A 19,978-nucleotide genomic window follows, 5' to 3' on the forward strand; every position below is an offset into this window, starting at 1 on the left:
TGACAAGCGCCTGATTTCACCATGATGCCTCAATTTGTTGTTTTGAGGAAACCTTATTAAAAAAAACAGTGCTCATGATTTTAGTTCACTAAATGAAAGCCTGGTTATATTATTATTAAGCATACGAAACAAGTAACGAGTATTTTTACCATACCATTTACTAGAAACCAGCAACTTTGTTATGACCATGATGGCAAAACTTTTCTAAACCGGAGCTTGTACTGCCATCTGTCGGACCAGATGGTTGATCTCCATTTCTTTCTGGTCCAGCCAGTCCTCATAGTTGACCCCGGCCTTTGAGCGGCCCAGACCCCGCAGGTACTGTCTCAAGGCGCCGTCGTGGTGCAGGGGTAGCATGCTGCTGGTGTCTGGCACAGTGGACGGGTTCTTCACCGGGGACGAGTGACGCGGCGACTTCTCCAGTCTCTCCTGTTCGCGCTGAGCCAACCACTTCTCATAGCCCAGCTTTTCCGTCTCTTCCTTTTTCCTGAGGATGAAAAAAACCCATTCCTTCTGTGTGAGCCATCAAGAAAAGATTGAAACCTAGGAATCTGCATCATCACAAGCTTTTGGTAATGGGTTGGGCTCATCATACGAAGAGAAGGGCAACAACCCCTCCCACCCACACACACACGCACAAAGACACAAAACCCCCTTCTGTCTCTTCCTTTTTCTGGGGGATGAAAAATCTTTTCTGTGTCAGCTATCAAGACAGGATAGAAACCTTGTAACGAACTATAAGAAACTGTCATAAATTGATTGGGCTCTTTATGCAAAGAAAGCTGAATCCATACACAACCCCCTGAATCTCCATGTAGCCCTCAATAAATCTTTAAAAAAAATTGTTTTCAGGTGATTATCTTACATATTATAAGATGCCAAAATTTTCAATTGAAATTCTCTTAAAACAAGGGTGATGACATTTAAGACACTTTTGTTTTCATGGGTCAGAGCGATGTCAAACAGAAACTAATCAGCTAAACCCTGAAGCTCACCTTGGTGCCATCTATTTGATATATCTAGAACATGGTAGAAGAGGTCCTTGGCTGCTGCCCAATACACACCATGGAAAACAATAATATATCAGTAGTTATGTTGTAGCCAAATTTTCAACCCTGCCTAATGCAAAGTGATGGTTGTAAGATGTTGGCAGGTATTACTTGCAATAATTTGACGGACAATTGTATGGTTGGGGTTTGATTTCTGACAAAGCCTTTAACCACACAGAATATATTCACCCTGAGTTCACAAAGCAGAGAATGGGAGAGGTGGATTTGAATATGGTCAGAGACAGTAATAAAAAAACCTGAAAATAACACTTCAGAACTGAACGATGTTGGTTTAGTCCGTTTAGCCTAATAGTTAGGCCACCGGACCTATAATTGTGAAATTGTGAGTCGAGGGGTTTGAGTTTGAGCCTCAGCTTAAGGTCTAACGTTGTCTCCTTGGGAAAGGCACTTAAAACTTATTTCCAATTTTGTTCAGTCCTTTTCAAGACGGATGTTGAACTCAGAGGTCCCCCCTCCTAAATAATCTTAAAGAGGTAATAGGGGAGTTAAACCTATACCATTTACTTAAGAATCAAACAGGCTGTTATTTGGTTTATCCCCACTGGGCAGAGAAAGAATTGGGAATTGGAGAACAAAGAGAAGGGAGAGATGATAGGCTAGTCTGATCAAAATTTCTATTGTCCAAACAAACCCTTTTCTAAACAATGTTAATAGGTTTAGGCCTTTGAACAGTTATAATTCCTGTCTAATTTAGAAGTAGGTGATCTCTGCAGTATGTTTAGTTATAATAGTTATATGACCATTTCCTTACACTCGCAATTTCTTATCATCAAAGAACTGACAGACAGTGAAAAAACTTCACAAATTCTATTACTCACCTCTCTTCCTCCTCCAATTTCTTTTTCATGTCTTCTTCATCCTGGATTTTCTTCTCCAGGGCAATCTTTCTCTCAATCTCTCTCTGTTTTTCCAGCCATTCAGCATATGTCAAAGGTCTCTTCAAGCTGAAAGTCATAAATTTTAAATAATCAAAGAACCCATACAACTTGACATGGGTTGCACATCTGATTTGAAGTACAAGGTTTGTTCTCTAAGCTTTCTCATATTAATTCCAAAGTAAACACAAAGCCATGGATAGTATTTATTGTGCCCCCTCAAAAAAAAAAAAGTGAGTGGTGTGGTGGTGAATAAGACTTGCTATCTCACAATGTCATAGAAAGAAATGATGATGATGATGATGATGATGATGATGATGATGATGATGATGATGATGATGATGAGGAGGAGGGGAGGGGGAGGGGGAGGGGGAGAGGGAGGAGAAAGAAAAAAAAGAGTAAATATGTGGGAAAATATGGCATTAAAGGTTGAGGTGACACTATTACTGGTAACCAAAGAAATTTTTGTATCCCAATATCACCATCAAATTAAAGAACACAGGATTCACAAGCATTCAATGTAAACCACCCTTTAATTAACAGAAAGAATTACTTTTATTAAGTAAAAAAAAAAGTCCCACTATGGAACCAAAAATTCAATAGCAGGTCTTGTCCACAAGTACAACTCACTTCATTTTCTTCTTTTTATGAATGGGTGGTAGAGAAACTCCGGTCTCTGTAGGAACAAAACATGTGAACATTCAGGATTAATTTACAAACAAAAGAAAGGTTTTGTGACAAAACATTTTATATACAAAAAGTGAAAAATGTAGGAAAAGCTGACCATTATTTGATTTTGTACAGCCCTGTAAACCGTATATATAAAAGACTGAATTAAAACAGTGTAAAATCATAGGTGTCAGCATCTTTCAGTGTTCTGATAACCCCACATAAACTAATCTATAGATTGTATTTTGAAATATGGACCCATGGCTTTACATTCCAGAATAGTATATCAACAACATTTCACTGCCATGGTGATAAGATCGGATAACTACAAAATTTTCGATTTTGCTTTTTTTTAACGAAATGTTTCCCACTAAGCATGTTTCATATTCAAATAAACAACCAAAAGTTGACTTGTTTAACATTCACAGTATGAAAATCGGATTACTCTAAGTCGTCCTTTTAATAAATCAGTTGTTTTTTTCTCCTGAAAAATTTGCCCGAATGTCACTTCGCCTAAAATTTCAGAATAAAATACCAACAACATTTCATTGCCATGATGATAAGATCGGATAACCACAAATTTTTTTATTTTGCTTTTTTCACGAAAAGTATTTCACAAAGCATGTTTCATAAGCTGCTTAAAAAAGGTATTTTCAAATAAACAACCAAAAGAGGACTTTTCTAACAGTATGAAAATCGGATAGCTCTAAGCAGATTTTTTCTTCTCCTGAAAAATTTACCCGATGTTACTTATCCAATCTTATCAGGACGGCAACGATGATTTATTTTTAAAATGGATCTATGCTAAGCTTACCATCAGGGAAGTAGTCGTCTAGCTCAGAGGCATTGCTGTCAGGCGAGTCACGGAAAAATGTTGCATTTCTGATGTGCTTCCTCACTATAGAAGGATGCTTGCCTCCTTTGGGAGCACTGAGAGCCGTGCCTTCAAACTCTCCAGGCTTGAGTATTTTCTGGACGTAGATCTGAGCTGAAGCACCTCGTTTCCAGACAGGGAAACTGGAGTCATGGTACTGGTGGGCAAACAGAGGAACCTGGGGACGACAACAGATGGGAAAGATTCTTGTAAAAGTTCTCCCATTGACTCTGTTCAGAAGACGGACTGCTTCCACTCTGCCAGTCAGGGTCCACCCTGGTCGAATAGAACACAGCAGTCCAGCAAAAAGATTGATATTCTTACTAAAAAAAACAACTTGTTCCCAATGTGAGAATCAAACTTCTATTTTTTTAAACAAATAAATATGGCAGAGTCTATTCATTACATCTCATATGCTGTGTAATTTGACAGAGTTGTTGTAGATGTGATCACCTATCCATGGCAAGGTACGGCCTATTATTAATTGGGTTGACTTGTTTGAGAGTCCAACCCAACTCTTTATCCATCCAATATGCATACCTCTGAACTTGGACCCAAGACTTCAAAGACCCATATAAATATTTATATAAGAAAAAAGAAAGGAAAATTTAAGAATTACGGTTGATCCTTCACTAGCGACTATCTGTCCAAGACAATTAGCTGTACAAACATCCGCTTCCCACTTCCTTCTTGTTCTTTTTTAATTAAAAAAAATATTATAATGACACTGTCCATGATATCCACCTATCTAAAACAGCCACTTCTCTTATCAACAATAAGAGGTCATCTTGGACCATTTCGTCTGTAATAATTACAGAACATCAGCTTGAGTTAGCATGTATACAACAATTTGTTGGAAAAGGGATGTGGTTCATGATTCATAATAAGAATATTCCTTCACAATTATGTCTTTAGAAATTTTGTGCATAAAAAGAATCTAACAAGCTTATGAGACCAATAGTTTATAAAGTAGGCCTGCCTACCAAAATAACATTCACAAGGCAATAGATCTAGTTATTCACAATAATGAAACAGTATGCAGCAACAATATTGCTTTTAATTACACATGACAAAGTAAAAAACATACCTCAAACATGTCTAACTTCTCAAATCTTTCAAGGGCCTCAACACTTCAACTGAAATGGCCTCTTTAACAAAGGACTTTAGGTAGAGATCTATGCATACTTTTCTAGACAAAAGTTACCCCTCTTCCCCTTCCCAATATCCTTCATTTGTAAAATACATTTCACAACATCGCTTGAATCTTAGTCCAGACAATGCACAGATGAAAGGTCACTCAAAGTCACAGTCAAAGATTCAAAAACACATGAAACCATTCATTATAAAGCTCTTTTCAAGGATAGAGTAGATATGATTATAATATACAGAGTCGAAAATGTAATACGAGGTAGATATAAAACAGCCCTTTTCATTTTTGAACTCAGAGGCAGTCTCACAAATTGTAAAATAATAGTCCAAGATCATAAATCTGTACACTTTACAACAATAATGTCTCTAGAAAGAGATAACATAAAAAAAAACAGGTGTCAAAGTGGTTGGCTGTAAAATTTGAACATTTTGCTTTCTCTGAATAAACAACAGAAGAATAGATTTTTATGAGAAAATATTCTTAACAAATTAGCTTAAATTTTGAAATTATTGTGTCAAGAATATTTAAAGTTAAATGATACTGATTACTAATGCATTAATAGTATAATTTGTAGATCAAATGTTCTAAAAGATTTACTTGATGACGTCTAAAAGTTAAAATTTTGTTTTTAGGTAAAGAATAAGCGCCATACTTCAGCTCCTTCCAACAGAAAGCAATTTCATGTTCTGTACTTGATCAATAATAAAAAAAATCATAAGCAATAATAGTAGTGGAAATGATTACGAGAAGTAGTTGATGAAGAAATTTTTTTAAGATAACAAAAAAAGTGAAATATTGTACTATGTATTCAAAAGCTTGAACCTGACAACAAGAAATATAGGCCTAATATAGCGCATCAGAACACAGGTATTGAATGATGTTTAAAACAATACCAAAAGCTATTTTAAGCAAACTAAAAATAATGCAAAAATATGGGAACAAATTCGATCATTATATTATGCATTATATGAAACTGCGAATTAAACAAAGCTTCAAGAAAAGACAAAATAAAAGTTAAAAAACCCAATCACAGTAAGGCAGAAACTGAGTGTTTTGATCTTTCTGATTTCTCAAAAAATGAGTGATAACAGATTGGGGAAGAAAAGATACATGTACAACAATATATCATTTTTGTCTCAGTGCTTTCATCCGAAAGAGACATCAAAAGAAGACTAACAGTTTTATAAAAAGAGCAATAATATTGTAATTTATTCCCTTTGCAACTGCAGATTATCACAGGGCATTGCAATAATTGGCAGTTTTCTCTGAAAGTTTAAAATACTTTAAATAGAGATCAACTCTATCAAAAACAACCATCTGCACAAAAATATTCAAAAATTGTGCTCGGCTAAAATATTCTTTTAGCTAGGCCATTGATGCTGTTCATGTTTAGAGATCACCTAATTCAAGGGACCGTTCACAAATGACGTCAGCTAAAATTTGGCCAAAAATCCCTCCCCGCCTTGCATCTTCTGTCAATCCCCCCCCGTTTGCATCTTCTGTCATTTTTTTCATCCCCCCCGCCCCAGTTGACGTCAACCAAATTGTACATGTACATTTAGATAGAACCCGTTCAGGATGAATTTTACATACTTACACCTTTGATCTTTATTTTAAGTAAAAAATCCCCAGCTAACAACTATTGTTTATTAAAGAATACAACAAAGAAATACCTGAACTGTCAAATTATTTATTAACAGCTTCAATCAATCAGAATAATTAACTGCGTTAATTTTAGGCACAGAAAATATGGTCTGTAATATTTTTTCTTCCTTTCTTTTCTTCCCCCCCCCCCCAACCTTTTAGAGCATCATGGGTTCACTGATCCCCCTTCCCCCTCTAAGCTGACGTCATTTGGGAATGGTCCCTTATGTTCAAAGAAAAAGAGACGTGTTCACCTGTCGTACAAGAAAGAGTAAGCGGCAAAAGTTGAAAATGCAGTGCTTTCACAGATATTGACGTGGAGTGAACAATAAAAAATCAAAAAGTGATTCATGAGATGAAAATCGATTACACAATGCTTCAAGCCCCTTTTCCACATTTAAAACAGCACCTCATAGGTGAGTTCTCTTTGTTTTGAAAGAAAAGCGCAGCTCTGTGTTTTAGAATATAAGGTTCTCATATCAGACTATGAGCCATACCATACAACGTTTTAATTTTTTTTAAAATCAACAACTGAAAAACTTACCTTTCTTTGTCCTTCATACATGAGAGAGTGACCCTAAAATGAATTGTGTCCACAAACTGTATTTGAGAATATCTACACAAAATATTTGTTTAGCTGCATGTTGTGACAAGTCAACAGTGTAAAGGTAAGATTTTTCCTAGATTTTAAAAAATAAATAATATGAAGAAGCAGCTTATAAATGTCTACAGTCGGTTGTGGCGCTTGTCACTCAGTTCAATCAAAGTTGAAACGCTGATAAACCTAATTGGTTAACAACATAAGCCAGTCTGATCCTATCTCGTTAGATCACACTATCAAAGTGTGCATGTATATGATCATAAACAAAAAAGGTTTAATTTTCTCATCCAACATCACCTTTTGAAGAGTAGTCCATTTGAGCTCTGCAAATCTCACTTTTATTTCCATCATTCTCTCAACAATGTAAAATGATTTAGAGCTATGCCAGCATGTGTTTTATGTAGTTATATTGCAAGGTCTTTAATTTTTTTTTCTTCTACACTCCTTTGTCCTCAGACAATATCTTTAATTTATGATCATTTAAGGTTTCAACAGAGCATAAAAAATAATTTTTCTTTCCTTTTGTGATACTAAATAGTTTTCTTGTGAATCAAAGCTCACTCGTATCTGTTTATTGTTGGTTTTTTTCCAGCTTATTCTGAGGAGGGCTCTGTGAAACCATAGTTCATTAAGCATTGGTGCTAATTTGTTTGTAATCTTTCTGTATCTTTCTCAGCATCCATTCCTAGGCTCCACTGGACATCTCAATATAAAAAAATGCGAGTACATGTCATTTCACAACTTTTTGGCTTTCGGGGATGTCTTGATACATCAGCTGTCTGACTTCAACGTCCTCAACAGTTTTGTCAAAAGAATTCAGTGGAATCCCAAAATAGTGTGAAAAATCATTTATGTATACCATGGCCCAACACTAGCGAAGATAAAACTGCCATGGTGATTATAATCAATATATATTACAAACTAACCAAGTATAGAACCTTAGTAAATTTTACACAGTCCATACTTTAAAAAATCATGAAAGAATTGAGAGACAAAGCGTGACTGGACAAAACACATCATGAGAGGTTGTCAGCATGATTTATAGGGAAAAGACCTAGCAAGAGAGGGAAAAGCAAACCCACTCATGCAAAGATCCCATCCCTCATCAAATATGAATATATATATATCTAAACAGTGATGGGAAAGTTTTCAGCGACAAAAAGGGAAAAAATTTGCTTTAATTACCTCAAAAGGATAGTGGAGTCGGCATAATATTATAACCACACAGCAGTACATGGTATTGAATTGAAAGACAAAAACATATCACTGAACAAATACCAACAACATTCGGCTCAGAGATTAGAATCTGTTTCTCAAAACCGCTGCAAATGAACACGCCATTTCTGGAGAAGACGCAACAGCCTTCCAACAAGATGTATCTCATTGTCAGGCAGGCCTTCATCCAAAATCATCTCACTCAAGGACTGAATCTCTCCTACACAGAGTCATAGATCTATGTACGTCCCAAAACAGAAGAGACAACATGATATGTTGCAGTTGAGAAGTTGGGTAGGACAAGTAAGATGACAGCAGCTATCATCATCCTCATTATCACCATCATCATCATCATCATCATCATCATCATCATCATCATCATCATCATCATCATCATCATCATCATCATCGTCTTCATCAAATGCCAAACAATTTTCCTTTTTCTCGTTTTGTTTTCCTTGAAGCATAACAACTTGTACCATGTTGGCACATTTTTATGCAACTTACAAATTATACTGGCATCAAATCAGGACACGAGACGAAAAAAAAAAGAAGACAGCAGCTACATCATGTCAGGAAGAGATAATGTCAATGGCAACATTGAACTGATAAAAGAAAGAGAAAAAACAGAGCACACCAGAACACCCACTAACCACCCACACCTCATAAAAGATACAAAGCCCTGTGCAATTCACAACCACGCCATAGTCTATGCTAATACTTTAAAGCAATCCATGGCACTAAAAAGACTGGGGAAAAAAAGGTTGATGTTTAGTCAAAGCAGGCGGCAAAATGTTCAGTTTGCCCACAAAATAAGATACTGAAACTATAAAAAAAAAATTGTTATAACTTTTTAAAGAAAAAAAATGTAACCATTCTTCAACACACTGTTAACCAGTTTCAAAGAAGGAATGAAGCACTACAGACTGCAGATTTTTAAAAAAAATGTTAGGCGTTTCACACCCCCATCTACACAATTTAGATTATTTACTCAACTTTTGTGAAAATAGCTGAAAATCCATGCGCCACGGTCTCGCCAACATATTATGAATATCAATTTTAAACTCAATGGGTGTACATAGAGAGATATGACAAACAAACAAAAACAATGGGTGTACATAGAGAGAAATGACAAACATTTAAAGGAAAATAGATAAGATGTTCTTAACATGACAGAACCTTACCCAGCGTGTTTTTTTTTTTCAACTATAGATTCTCCTTGATCTCAATAATGGAATAGCGGATCAGGATCAAAATACCGGAAATACCAGAAAAAAAATGGAAAAGTGACATCCCTGTATTTAGGAGGCAGGCTTCTGGTCCTGCCTGTCAGGACCAGCCCGAGCTGAGAGGGACACAACATCCCAGCAGAAAGACAGAGATAGGCCTACTCGATTAAAATTTCTCCCCACTTGGGAATCAAGCACAGGTCTCCTACATGTGACAGCTAAGTGCTTAACCGCAACACCACAGATGCCGGAGCAGACCGCTGAGCTTCTCACACGACTTATAAAATAAGTCACATTTGTGAATGTTCCTAGAGGTGCACAGGCAAAAAAAACCCTGCCTAAACGCTACCCACTTGCTTGTAAATATTCTATTACCGTACTGACATTAACACACAATGAAACAATTAGGTAATGTGTATTATTAACTCTATAATCTCGAGTGGACAAAGGGAGCATCCAGTGAAAGTTGCCCAGTCCACGGGTGGTGGTCCCAGCTTCTGGTCAGATCAAACGGTGCATGAAGCATAACTGCCAATGCAATCTCTTACGAATCTGAATATATTTATTTTCACTCAGAAGTGTTAGAGAAGTGTATATATTACTTCCGCTTTCACTTTGACACAGTTTTAGCCATTTTAATAATATTTTTCGTGTATACCCCATTACATGTATCATGCGATCTGGAAAAAATTGCGTCAAAACATGGAAAACATTTCTGGGGTTAAAGAGGTTTAAGACAAAGTTAAAATGCCAAAATATAGGCTAATTAATCCAAAGAAAATAAATTGCTTCCAATAAAATCAGATTGTATTAGAAAAAGTGCGTGAAATTTGAAAGCAATTGTATTTCAGAATTATTTAGAAAAAACATTAAGTTTACTTATAGCTATGTAGACATCAAGCAGTCAGCACCAACTGAAAATATTAGATCGTTACGAATATTTTAAGAACTCAAAATTTCTAAAAGAATTAAGAAAAATAAGTAGTGGCAAAAAACTAACACAGCTCTCTATGTAACTAAAACTTGTCTTTCAAAGCAGATGAACAAGGGCCGACTCACAGATTTGTAATACTTTGCCGAGTGACTGCGACGCACTTGTCTCTGACTTTGACTTTTGAGTTCCTGCTTTGCTCTCTTTTCTTTTTGACTCCTTGTCATATTTTGATTTTGAGATTCCTGTCCCTTCCTGGGTCTTTGAGTATTCTGTCCTGTGGCTTTGTCTGCATGCGACTCATTCACTTTTGGTGTTTCAACTGTCTGTTCTGCTTTGTATATTTCATGTTCACTTTTTGCATTTTTACAATCTTTCTTCAAACTCACTGATTGGAGTCCCTGCTGTGGACTTTGCTGATCGGGTTTTTGTAAGAGTGAACTTTTTTGTATTGGTTCTCCCTGCTTATGACTCTGTTGCTTAAGTTTACCACTCAAATCCAGTTTCAAGGACTCTTTCTTACCAGGTGTCTGATGAATGTAATATAAATAAAACAAGAACTCACTTCTGGTCATCTTAATACAAATGAAGTCTTTTAGCATTCTGTATTTTTGGGTTAAATGAAGATGGGCAGGTTTATGATGAATGCATACAAATTAAATAATTATATGTACCTAATACAGACAGTCGTATGAGTGAATGTAAGGACACACCACAGCAAATCATTTGTGTTTGTGCCTGTCAACATGTCAAACCTAAATTGTCCATGTATTCTTCAGAAATAAAACATTCAAGCATATAGAAATAAAAAATCCCCACCCCCTCCATGCTCAAAATTGAAGGAAAAATAGAATTAAAAAAACAACAAAATACAGGAATAACCCCCTCCTGGACACACATTAAGCGGAACCAATAAATTGGCAAAAAAATATTATTAATCCGCAGACAGGAAAAAGAGGCTAAAACAGCACCTGGACATGGATGGATGGTGCCTCTTTAAATAAATCATTGATGGTCAAGGTCAAGGTCCTGGACACACAAATCCTCCCCCCCCCTCCCCCACACACATGAAAACACACCATTGGAAAAAAAATAATTAAAAAATGAAAGAATACCCCAAGCTCCCACCCCCAGAGTAAAGAAAAATAAAACAAAATATGGCACCAATACCCCCCCTCCCTTACTAGACTACCCCCCACTCCCCCCCCACACACACACTTTTACAGTTCACAGGCCAACTGTCTAATTCATATCAACTTAAGAAGTTACATAGCTAGATTTTGAGAACAAACAACACAATATGAATTATAACAAAGCATCCCCAGAGTAACAAAATGTGTAAAATTGAAGAGAAAAACTTCAATATCCCCCCCTCAAGAACAAAAGAGAAAAAAAAACCGAGTACAAACGCAAGCCTTCTGGTAGATCACACCTGTTCCAAAAATTCTGGTAGATCACACCTGTTCCAAAAATTGTGATAAATAATTCACTATGACCAGGAGATTGATTTTTTTTTATCAAAGTGTCATACAGTCAAAGAACAGGTCTGTGGTAAAACATTTCATCACTATAATTTTGCAGGACTTGACACAAATTACTTTCTCAAAACAAGTTATTGTTTTGAAATTGACATAAAAGGTGTTCAGCAAAAAAAACAAAAAGAAGAAGAAACACCAGGAGGAAAAATGTCGGTTTCTTAGATTTCATTCATTTTGATGAGAGCTCTGATTTCCCCAAGATGACACATAACTGTAGAGAACTCATGTGCTAAATATTTTCCAGCACTTCAAAAGCCAGTACCTTTGAGGAAGCATATCAATGTTAAAGCACCCCTCCCACACACACACATACATACTCACTCACACACACACACACACACACACACACACTCAGAAACTACATACACACACACACACACTCAGAAACTACATACACACACACACATTGACAAACACATCTCTCTTTATAAAAAGTTTTCTAGACATCAATCTGTTACAGATTAAAAATTAAAAAGTGAATCCTCCACTATACCTTTTTCGAAGGCTTTACATCTTTAGCTCTCTCCTGCCACTGGAATTGGAAGAGGTAGCGGGAACAAACTTTGCTGCCAAATCTCTCAGCCACTGATAAGGCTGTGTTCCCATTTTGATCTTCAGCATTGATGTCAGCACCTGATGTGGATGAAGAAAGGGTTTTTTGCTATTGTTGGATAATACAACAGTTGCAAGATTTAAAAAATTCAAGTAAGATATTTTCCAGAAGGTGTTTACTGCCCCGATGAACTGAATCTGAAGCAAAATCAGGAGGTACAAAGATTGCGGACACTGGATATGTAGCTTGTCTCTTATTGTAACACAGTTTTATTGCATGAGGTCCTTTCAAAACAGTTTGAATTGCACTCTGAACAGCTCTCAGTCATGTTTCAAAACACCTGTTACAAGATTTTCTATTCACTTCTTCTTTACTTTATTTTTCTGATAGGGGCCATCTGAGTTTGAGCTCTTTGGCCTGTCTCTTCACTTCTGAACATCTATAAAAGATTGGTTGTATATAATGTCTAAACTAAAACACATATATAATAAGTCATATATAAGTATAATGTTTGGATAGATGATAAGATAAGATAAGAAACATCTTCATTGTCCAGATCCTGGCACCAAACCAACGTGCCAGGACCTAGACAATAAAGATGTATTTTATCTTATCTTATCTTAACCTATCATCTACCCCAACATTATCGACTCTTATTATATTTATATTGAAATATTGTTTCCACAAAAATCAGTACCTGGTAACACTGTAGTAACCACACCACAGTAAATTGATGAATACTATTTATACTGTGCAATGTTGCATTACATTCAAGATCACAGGGTTCAAATATCTGTCGGTAGACTAACAAGCAAAAAGAGCGAAATTCTGTACCTGACCTTTGACCTCATGGTCATTCTCCCACAACTTTGAAAATTCTCTAATTCTAATGGCAAAAAAGTTGTCGACAAAGTTGACAGTAATCTATAGGCAATTACTATTTTTCACTTTTAAGTCAGTAGGTCTATGACTACAGCCTGTCTTCATGTCACCATGAAATACGAAAACTGAAAGGCATTGAGACAAAACTAGGGGACATAAACTGAGGCACTGGGGAAACATGGTCCTTCACTTTCCCTCAGAAAAAGGCACCAAGCATACAGTATTGTATAGTAACACATCAAGACTTGGGGAAAAGTAACATTCTGTCAGTGCTATTAAAAAATAGCTTTGTCAAATTGAAGTAGTTTTTGCTTTAGGTAAAAACTTGGGGGACACATTAACTCCCATAACCCTGAGTGGACGATGGGAGCGTCCAGTAAAACTCGCCCAGTCTCTGAGTTGACGGTCCCAGCATCCGACCAGATTGCAGGGTGCATAAAGCATTACAGCTAAAGCAATATTTAATGAATTCAAATAGATGTATTTTGATCCAGAAGTGTTAGATATGAATGTATAAACTACTTCCTCTTTCGCTTTGACATAATTTTACCCATTTTAAGAATTCTTTGCATATATTCCTTGTAACACGCTTTGCTTTACGAGATGTGGAAAAAATTCCGTTAAAACGTGGAAAAAGATTTTGAGGTTAAAGAGTTTTAAAAAATGCACATTAAATGATTAAATTTAGATCATAACTTTCCCAACTTTATAAAAATAGATCAGATGATTTAAAAAAAGACATCATGTAATTTTCAATATAGCGTTATCAGAGTACGATTTAAGTAAAGTCAATTGTAGTAGTCATAACTCACCATGTTGGAGCAGCGTGTTAACTAGTTCTCCATGTCCCCTTGCTGAGGCTAAGTGCAGGGGTGTCTTGCCAGTGGGTGTTGTTCTGTTTATCTCTGCACCTACAAAAATGTCACAAGGGGCTGTGAACATGCATTTAAGTTGTATCCTATTCAATAATTACAATCCAGTTTTTGCATTTGACCTGACTGATTACAAGATTTACTGTCTTCGTTAGGATCGGGCCAGGTGGATGAAGAACCCTGAAAACTTTCAAAACAACTGATACTCAAGAATGTCCCAAGAGGGATTTGAACCAAGGTCATTCGTACTATAGTCAATTTCAATATCAAAACATGAGCTGTTGAGGCTCCAACAACATATCATCTTACATCTAAGAAAATGTTATCTAAATTAAGAAATATCCAAACGACTGAGTAAATTATGGGAAGTATGGTAGCATCTTCTTTTCAGTTAAAACGAAAAAGAGAAAGTTTTCATTATAATGAAATACAAGTCTCCTACCTGTGGACATCACCTTCTCAGAAACAGTAAGTACCTCTTAAAAGAAAGCTTCAACTGCATTTATATTGGAAGGACGAATCCATAGCTGTCAACTTTTCAAAATAAAAAAACAGACTAGCTATGCACTGGGTCAAGATGGGGGGGAATGGCTAAGTAACCCCCCTTCAAACCCATCACAGACACTTTTCTGCATTCAATAAATTTAAGCTATTCAAAGTAGACTTGCAGTTAAATGTCTCTCCAACTGATTATGGGCTTGGTGCTCATTATTATTAACAAATCCGGTATCGAAAGATCAAATTTCTTCAGCATCAGCAATTAGTCTGTTAAGAGCAATCTAGATATCAGAGAATACATATTTTCAGATACGAAAATGGACTTCCATCCTCAGACCCTCAAAAACACTTTAAATATATTTTTATGTGAATCTGAAATATGAAATGCAAAATACCATTCTCAGCAAGATTTTCAAATAGTTGGAAATTAATTTAGATCCCTCTTAAATTACCAAACAATTTCAAGTTTGACTCCTCATAATATATATAATTATAGAATAATCGCTATAGAGCCTTTATGGAACTAGAGATAAGGAAGCATGGCTCTGGCAGGCAGAGGCCATGAAAGTTTCATATTAAAAAGAAGAAAGATCTTTCAAAATTGGGTTCCCAGAATACAACATTGAAAAAGATAACTGCGGTTTGCTTTTACATCTCTGGTACAATCAGGTTTTTTTTGGTGTAGATTCCCAATGTAGAGTGTTTATGTTAACCCTCCCCCCCCCCCCCCCCCCCCCCCCGCAAAAAAAGAGAAAGTATAGATGAACACAAAATCATAGCATCAAAATTTGTTCCTCAGCTCAACAAACCATTTTCAATGAGTCGAACTGCTAATTCTTCATGCCCTCTATGTGATGCAAGACAAAGAGCTATGAATGCTCGCTCTTCCAACCAGGCTTTTCTTGACCTCTTGGTCATGTAGTCGCTGGCCGGAGTGTGATAATCAGAGGGGTTCGTGACTCCCAGTCTAAATACCTGTTCAAAAAATATTTTAGAATTAATTAGAGATTGCTGTGAGCTACCAAGACTGTTCTTTCAAGCATTAATTATATATATCATTGACGCTCTGATGGAACCCCTTTTACTTGAATTTGGCGAAAAATCATCTTTTTGCAACAAACAATTCCCGATACCTTGATACACAATGTGTATAAATATTAAAACAGATTCAAAATTACATATGATTAAAAATACTCTTTAAATTCTGCTCGACTCTCGCTACCCACCACAAGCAAATCTGTTGAACATCGCTAATGTGATATCGTGAGGTTCCTCCAAGTGGTCACTTCCTTTACTGATTTCATTTGATGTGTTGATGGACAAAATATGTTCACCCATACAAAACGTATAATAGCTCACTAGTCGGCCATCGAGACATCATAAAACAACCCATAGTAAATGTTAAACATGTGCATTTTTTTAAAGAAAACCCAAAAATAGCGAGATTAGAATATGGAGCAACCACAGCTGTATGTTGCTTTGTTCTATCCTTGCTAACACCTTAGCGAGATTCAATGGAACAATGCTTGAGGCGGAAAACCTAGCTAATTAAAAGATGTTTTGTCACTAACTCAGATTGCTTAATAAGCCGCTCTGACAAAACACATTTTTTACAGGAATTTGTCTAAAGCCCCTCACAAGACTTTGACAGACTTTGAGTTAACATTAGCAATGTTAGACAGTTTTTCTTGTCTCTCTTGTAAAATTTTAAAATTTGAGTTTATGAGTTTCCAACAGAGTGATGACGATATAGCTGTCAATCTTTTTTTTTCTGTTAAAAAATAAAGGCACATAGCTACATAAAAAAAAAAAATACACAGTGATCCAAATAATACAGATTTTTTATTTAGAAGACTCAAAATTTTTTAATTCATCAACATAATATTAAGTTCACAAAACCTACAGCTTGATATACAAATTAAAAAAAAACCCTTTTCAGTACACTTTGTGCTGCTGTTCACACACACTTTTGTTTTTTTACTTTTCCTTTTAAAAGACTGCTATAGGCCTACCCAGGCCACAATAAACAGCCATATTTCTTTCAAATCCCTTTTCATATTACCACTTTTTAAATGTTATTGCGAAAACCTCATGACTTTAATGGACATCAGAAATCAGATTAGATGAACACATGCAAACCTCCAACTGTCCCACCTTCGTTAAATTTTCTTACATACTTGTTTGAATAGTCACAAAGTACAAGGTTATGGACAAAGGACATAAGCCTGTATCCCGCACGCCTAAGACATTGGACTGACAAATAAAAGTAGACAGGCTTGCTCACCAATCTAAAATTGTTAACAATTTGACTGTTTCGAGGAGGACTCCGTCATTTGCCATTTTGAAAAGATGGAGCCTTACACGATTCAGTTGAAATGCATAAATCAGATTAAAGTAATGTCAGCATTATTTCTTTGAGTGACTTTTTTTCCTTTCTGCATTCTACCCATTCATTTTGGAATATTTTCACACTGACTGTGTCAAATGAATAACAAGTAATACTTACCATCTATAAAGTGTCACTACAGGGTGGAATCAAGCGGGCATAAGTTTTTTCACATATGGAGTTATTGGTATCATCTGAAAGCTTGTATGTCTTGCTTTCGATGAAACAAATACCCATCCATCTTGAATAGATATGTGAGGCAGCGTGGTGGAATCAGGCTCTCGTCAATTTTTGGGCATGTAGAGTTATTGGTATCATCGTAAAGCTTGTTCACTTGTGTTTATTTGGATGAAAACAATATCCATTTATCTTGAATACAAGTCGAGATATTTGCGAATGAAGGAAGTGGGGGTCACCTGTTTTCAGAGGTAAAATTAATGAGAAAATGGTTTGAGCTAAAACAAAAATTCTATCACACTTGCCCTGCTGGCGGGAAAATTTCCGTTACTTCGATTTAATTCTTTTGACCAGCATCTGATTTCATCACAATGCCTCACATGTTTAAGAAATATTATTGAGTCTATAACTCCTTATGCAATTTGAAAACTCATATATGCCTGGAAGGAATATTCCTTCAAACATTCTTTCTGTTGAAGCAATAGGCATCTGTTGGCTATTTAAGTTGGTATTAGCACGAACAACTGTTCAAAAAGTTTCAAAGCATACCAACCCAATCAATTTCATCAGCAACAATAGCTTCAATCAGCTCTTGATACATGGGCCAGACCCTGAGCTGTACCGTGCTACCTGGTACAAAGTCATTGCCTCGGATCGTAGTGTGATCCTGTAGTTCTCCTGGAACGGTGACAAGATAATTTTGAATAACTTATTGTGATATATCATAGCTCTTGGCTAATTATACTCCAAAGCATGTCTTCATCCTAGAAATTTACTTATATAATGAGGAAATCTTAAAGTAAAAACACAAAACTGATGCTACTTATGAAAAAAACCCATTGCACCATCATATCTTTGTGACATGGTCATCGAATATATACCATCTCGGCCTTTAAGATAGGTGACGAAAAGACTTTTAAGACCTGTCCAAAGTAAAAGTCAGAGACTCTGAGGGAGAGCTTTTTCACACCACGCCCCCTTCTTGTGGAACGCTTTACCAGCTCATCTACGGGAGTCCACCACTTTATCAAAATTTAAATCAGCACTTAAAACGTATTAGTTTCAGTCCAGCTTCAATCTGTAATTTCCGACATTCCCAATACAAATATTATTATGTTCTCTCAGTATCTATTATGTTCTCTCAGTATCGTTTATTCATGCTGTTCTGTTCTGTAAGAATTTATGACTGTGTGAATTCATCAATGTGTGCGAATGTGTCTAGGTAAGCTTTGTAGGATTGTCTTTACTCAAGGATGTACTGGAGAGAGAGAGAGAGAGAGAGAGAGAGAGAGAGAGAGAGAGAGAGAGAGAGAAAGAGGATTACTATAGGATCTGTGCGCTTCATATGTCCTTTGTATTATTGTACAGCACATTGAGCACTTCTTTGTCAGTGGAAATGCGCTATATAAATGCAATTTATTATATTATTATAAAAGACGAGTGGCCAAAAGAAACCGTTTTTCAATCAATGCCCTGATTGCAGCTTACATTTTTATGTAAACTTAGGCAGAGAGTGATTTTTCAACCACCAATTACACAACTGAAAAGAATAAAGAAATAGATCCCCTCCCCTCCCCAAACAATTCTAATGTTCATCATTAATAGTAATTCAATATCTGGATAATCACTGATTGGCCTTGGGATAGCACCTGATGAAAAATTGTTTTCCTTTTTACGATGAAACGAAAATAAAAGTAATAAACGTGGTGCTTTCCGAAATCATTAACATCTGTTTTGTAAAGCTGTGAACTTAGGCCACTGTCCTGATTTTTTAAATAGAAAAAGCCTGATTTAATAAAATCTTCATTCAATACGTGTCCTCCATAACTGACAGAAGAAATTCTAAAGAGGCATTCTAGTTGTATACACTTTCTCACTGTGCAACTAATGGTTCCTCGTCATTTTTTCATATGTTCATACATCAATCCGGAATCAAATACATTAAACTGATTGGTCAGCTCGAAAGAAAAGTGGGTTAATAAAGCAAAGCGAAATTATGAATGAAAAATATTACACTTACCATCATCGAGGTAGCTCAGTCTTTGAATGGTAACTGGAATTCCAGTTGCAAACTCCAAGTCATCTTTTAGCTGTGCTACTGTCATGTCATTATAAACATCATCCACACTAAAGACTTCCTCAGTTGGTGCAACAATGACTCGAATGGAAAATGCATCAGGACGTCTCTTGTATTTCTTAGGCTTATCCCTTCCTATCTTCAGCTTTCCTGCCTTGCTGGGTTTACTCATTTTTCACAGCTTAAAATGATTACTAGATCTAGATCTAGAGGCCTAGCCTAAACCCCAAACAAACAAAAAATGGAAGACCCACTCACACTGGCCAGACAATCAGATAATCATAATGGAATAGTTACTTGACGGGGATACTGTTAAAATATTCAGTTCACATGATTTTAAAAGACACGTCGTGCCATAAAGTGTGAGTTCCATATGAGAATACTGGTTCATTGATTACAACAATCAGCTCAATCACAATCAGATTAAAATAATTGGTTGATTACAAAGGCAAAGCAAACACCAAGTTTTGACAAAAGTCTTCACATAATATACGTCAGAAGAGAATGGAAAAATCTATTCTCAATATTAAACTCTATTATAAGGCGAGACCAATAATTTACATTGATAGGTTTGGTTTGAGACGAAAAGAGATAACTCAAACAAGTTTGGTCGCCATATTGTTTACGCTGCCAAGGAAGTGATAGAAGTCCGTGCCTATTCTCAAGTATTTTTTGGTAAATAAAATCAGTGTAGCATCAACTTGACAAGTTGGAAGAAAGGCATAAGCAAAATCAAA

General features: G+C 36.1%; 1 protein-coding gene across 2 annotated transcripts; it reads right to left on the reverse strand.

Annotated features, from left to right (window-relative positions):
• On the reverse strand, window positions 1-19,864 carry LOC101845386 (ankyrin repeat and KH domain-containing protein CBG24701). Of its 2 annotated transcripts, XM_005092599.3 has the most exons (10): window positions 19,185-19,864; window positions 17,718-17,842; window positions 15,411-15,576; window positions 14,044-14,142; window positions 12,290-12,429; window positions 6,827-6,859; window positions 3,429-3,666; window positions 2,576-2,621; window positions 1,889-2,014; window positions 1-487 (listed from the first exon to the last, which is right to left on the reverse strand). In XM_005092599.3, exons 1-10 carry the CDS (start codon window positions 19,411-19,413, stop codon window positions 205-207), a joined length of 1,485 nt encoding a protein of 494 aa, XP_005092656.1. In that variant the 5' UTR covers window positions 19,414-19,864; the 3' UTR covers window positions 1-204. The 2 variants fall into 2 exon arrangements, with proteins under 2 accessions (XP_005092656.1, XP_005092657.1); XM_005092600.3 differs by lacking the exon at window positions 6,827-6,859.
• Window positions 19,865-19,978: the final 114 nt, after the last annotated feature.

Source organism: Aplysia californica, unplaced genomic scaffold, assembly GCF_000002075.1.
Source record: "Aplysia californica isolate F4 #8 unplaced genomic scaffold, AplCal3.0 scaffold00049, whole genome shotgun sequence".
Taxonomy (NCBI): domain Eukaryota; kingdom Metazoa; phylum Mollusca; class Gastropoda; order Aplysiida; family Aplysiidae; genus Aplysia; species Aplysia californica.

Bases quoted from the DNA above. Each gene is read 5' to 3' on its own strand.
- LOC101845386 (XM_005092599.3), bottom strand. From the start codon at position 19,413: ATGAGTAAACCCAGCAAGGCAGGAAAGCTGAAGATAGGAAGGGATAAG. The intron at 15,577-17,717 runs GTTGGTATGCTT...TTTTTTGAACAG, and splicing joins TTGCTGATGAAATTGATTGG to GTATTTAGACTGGGAGTCAC. The intron at 3,667-6,826 runs GTAAGTTTTTCA...TGTCGTCCCCAG, and splicing joins TGTATGAAGGACAAAGAAAG to GTTCCTCTGTTTGCCCACCA.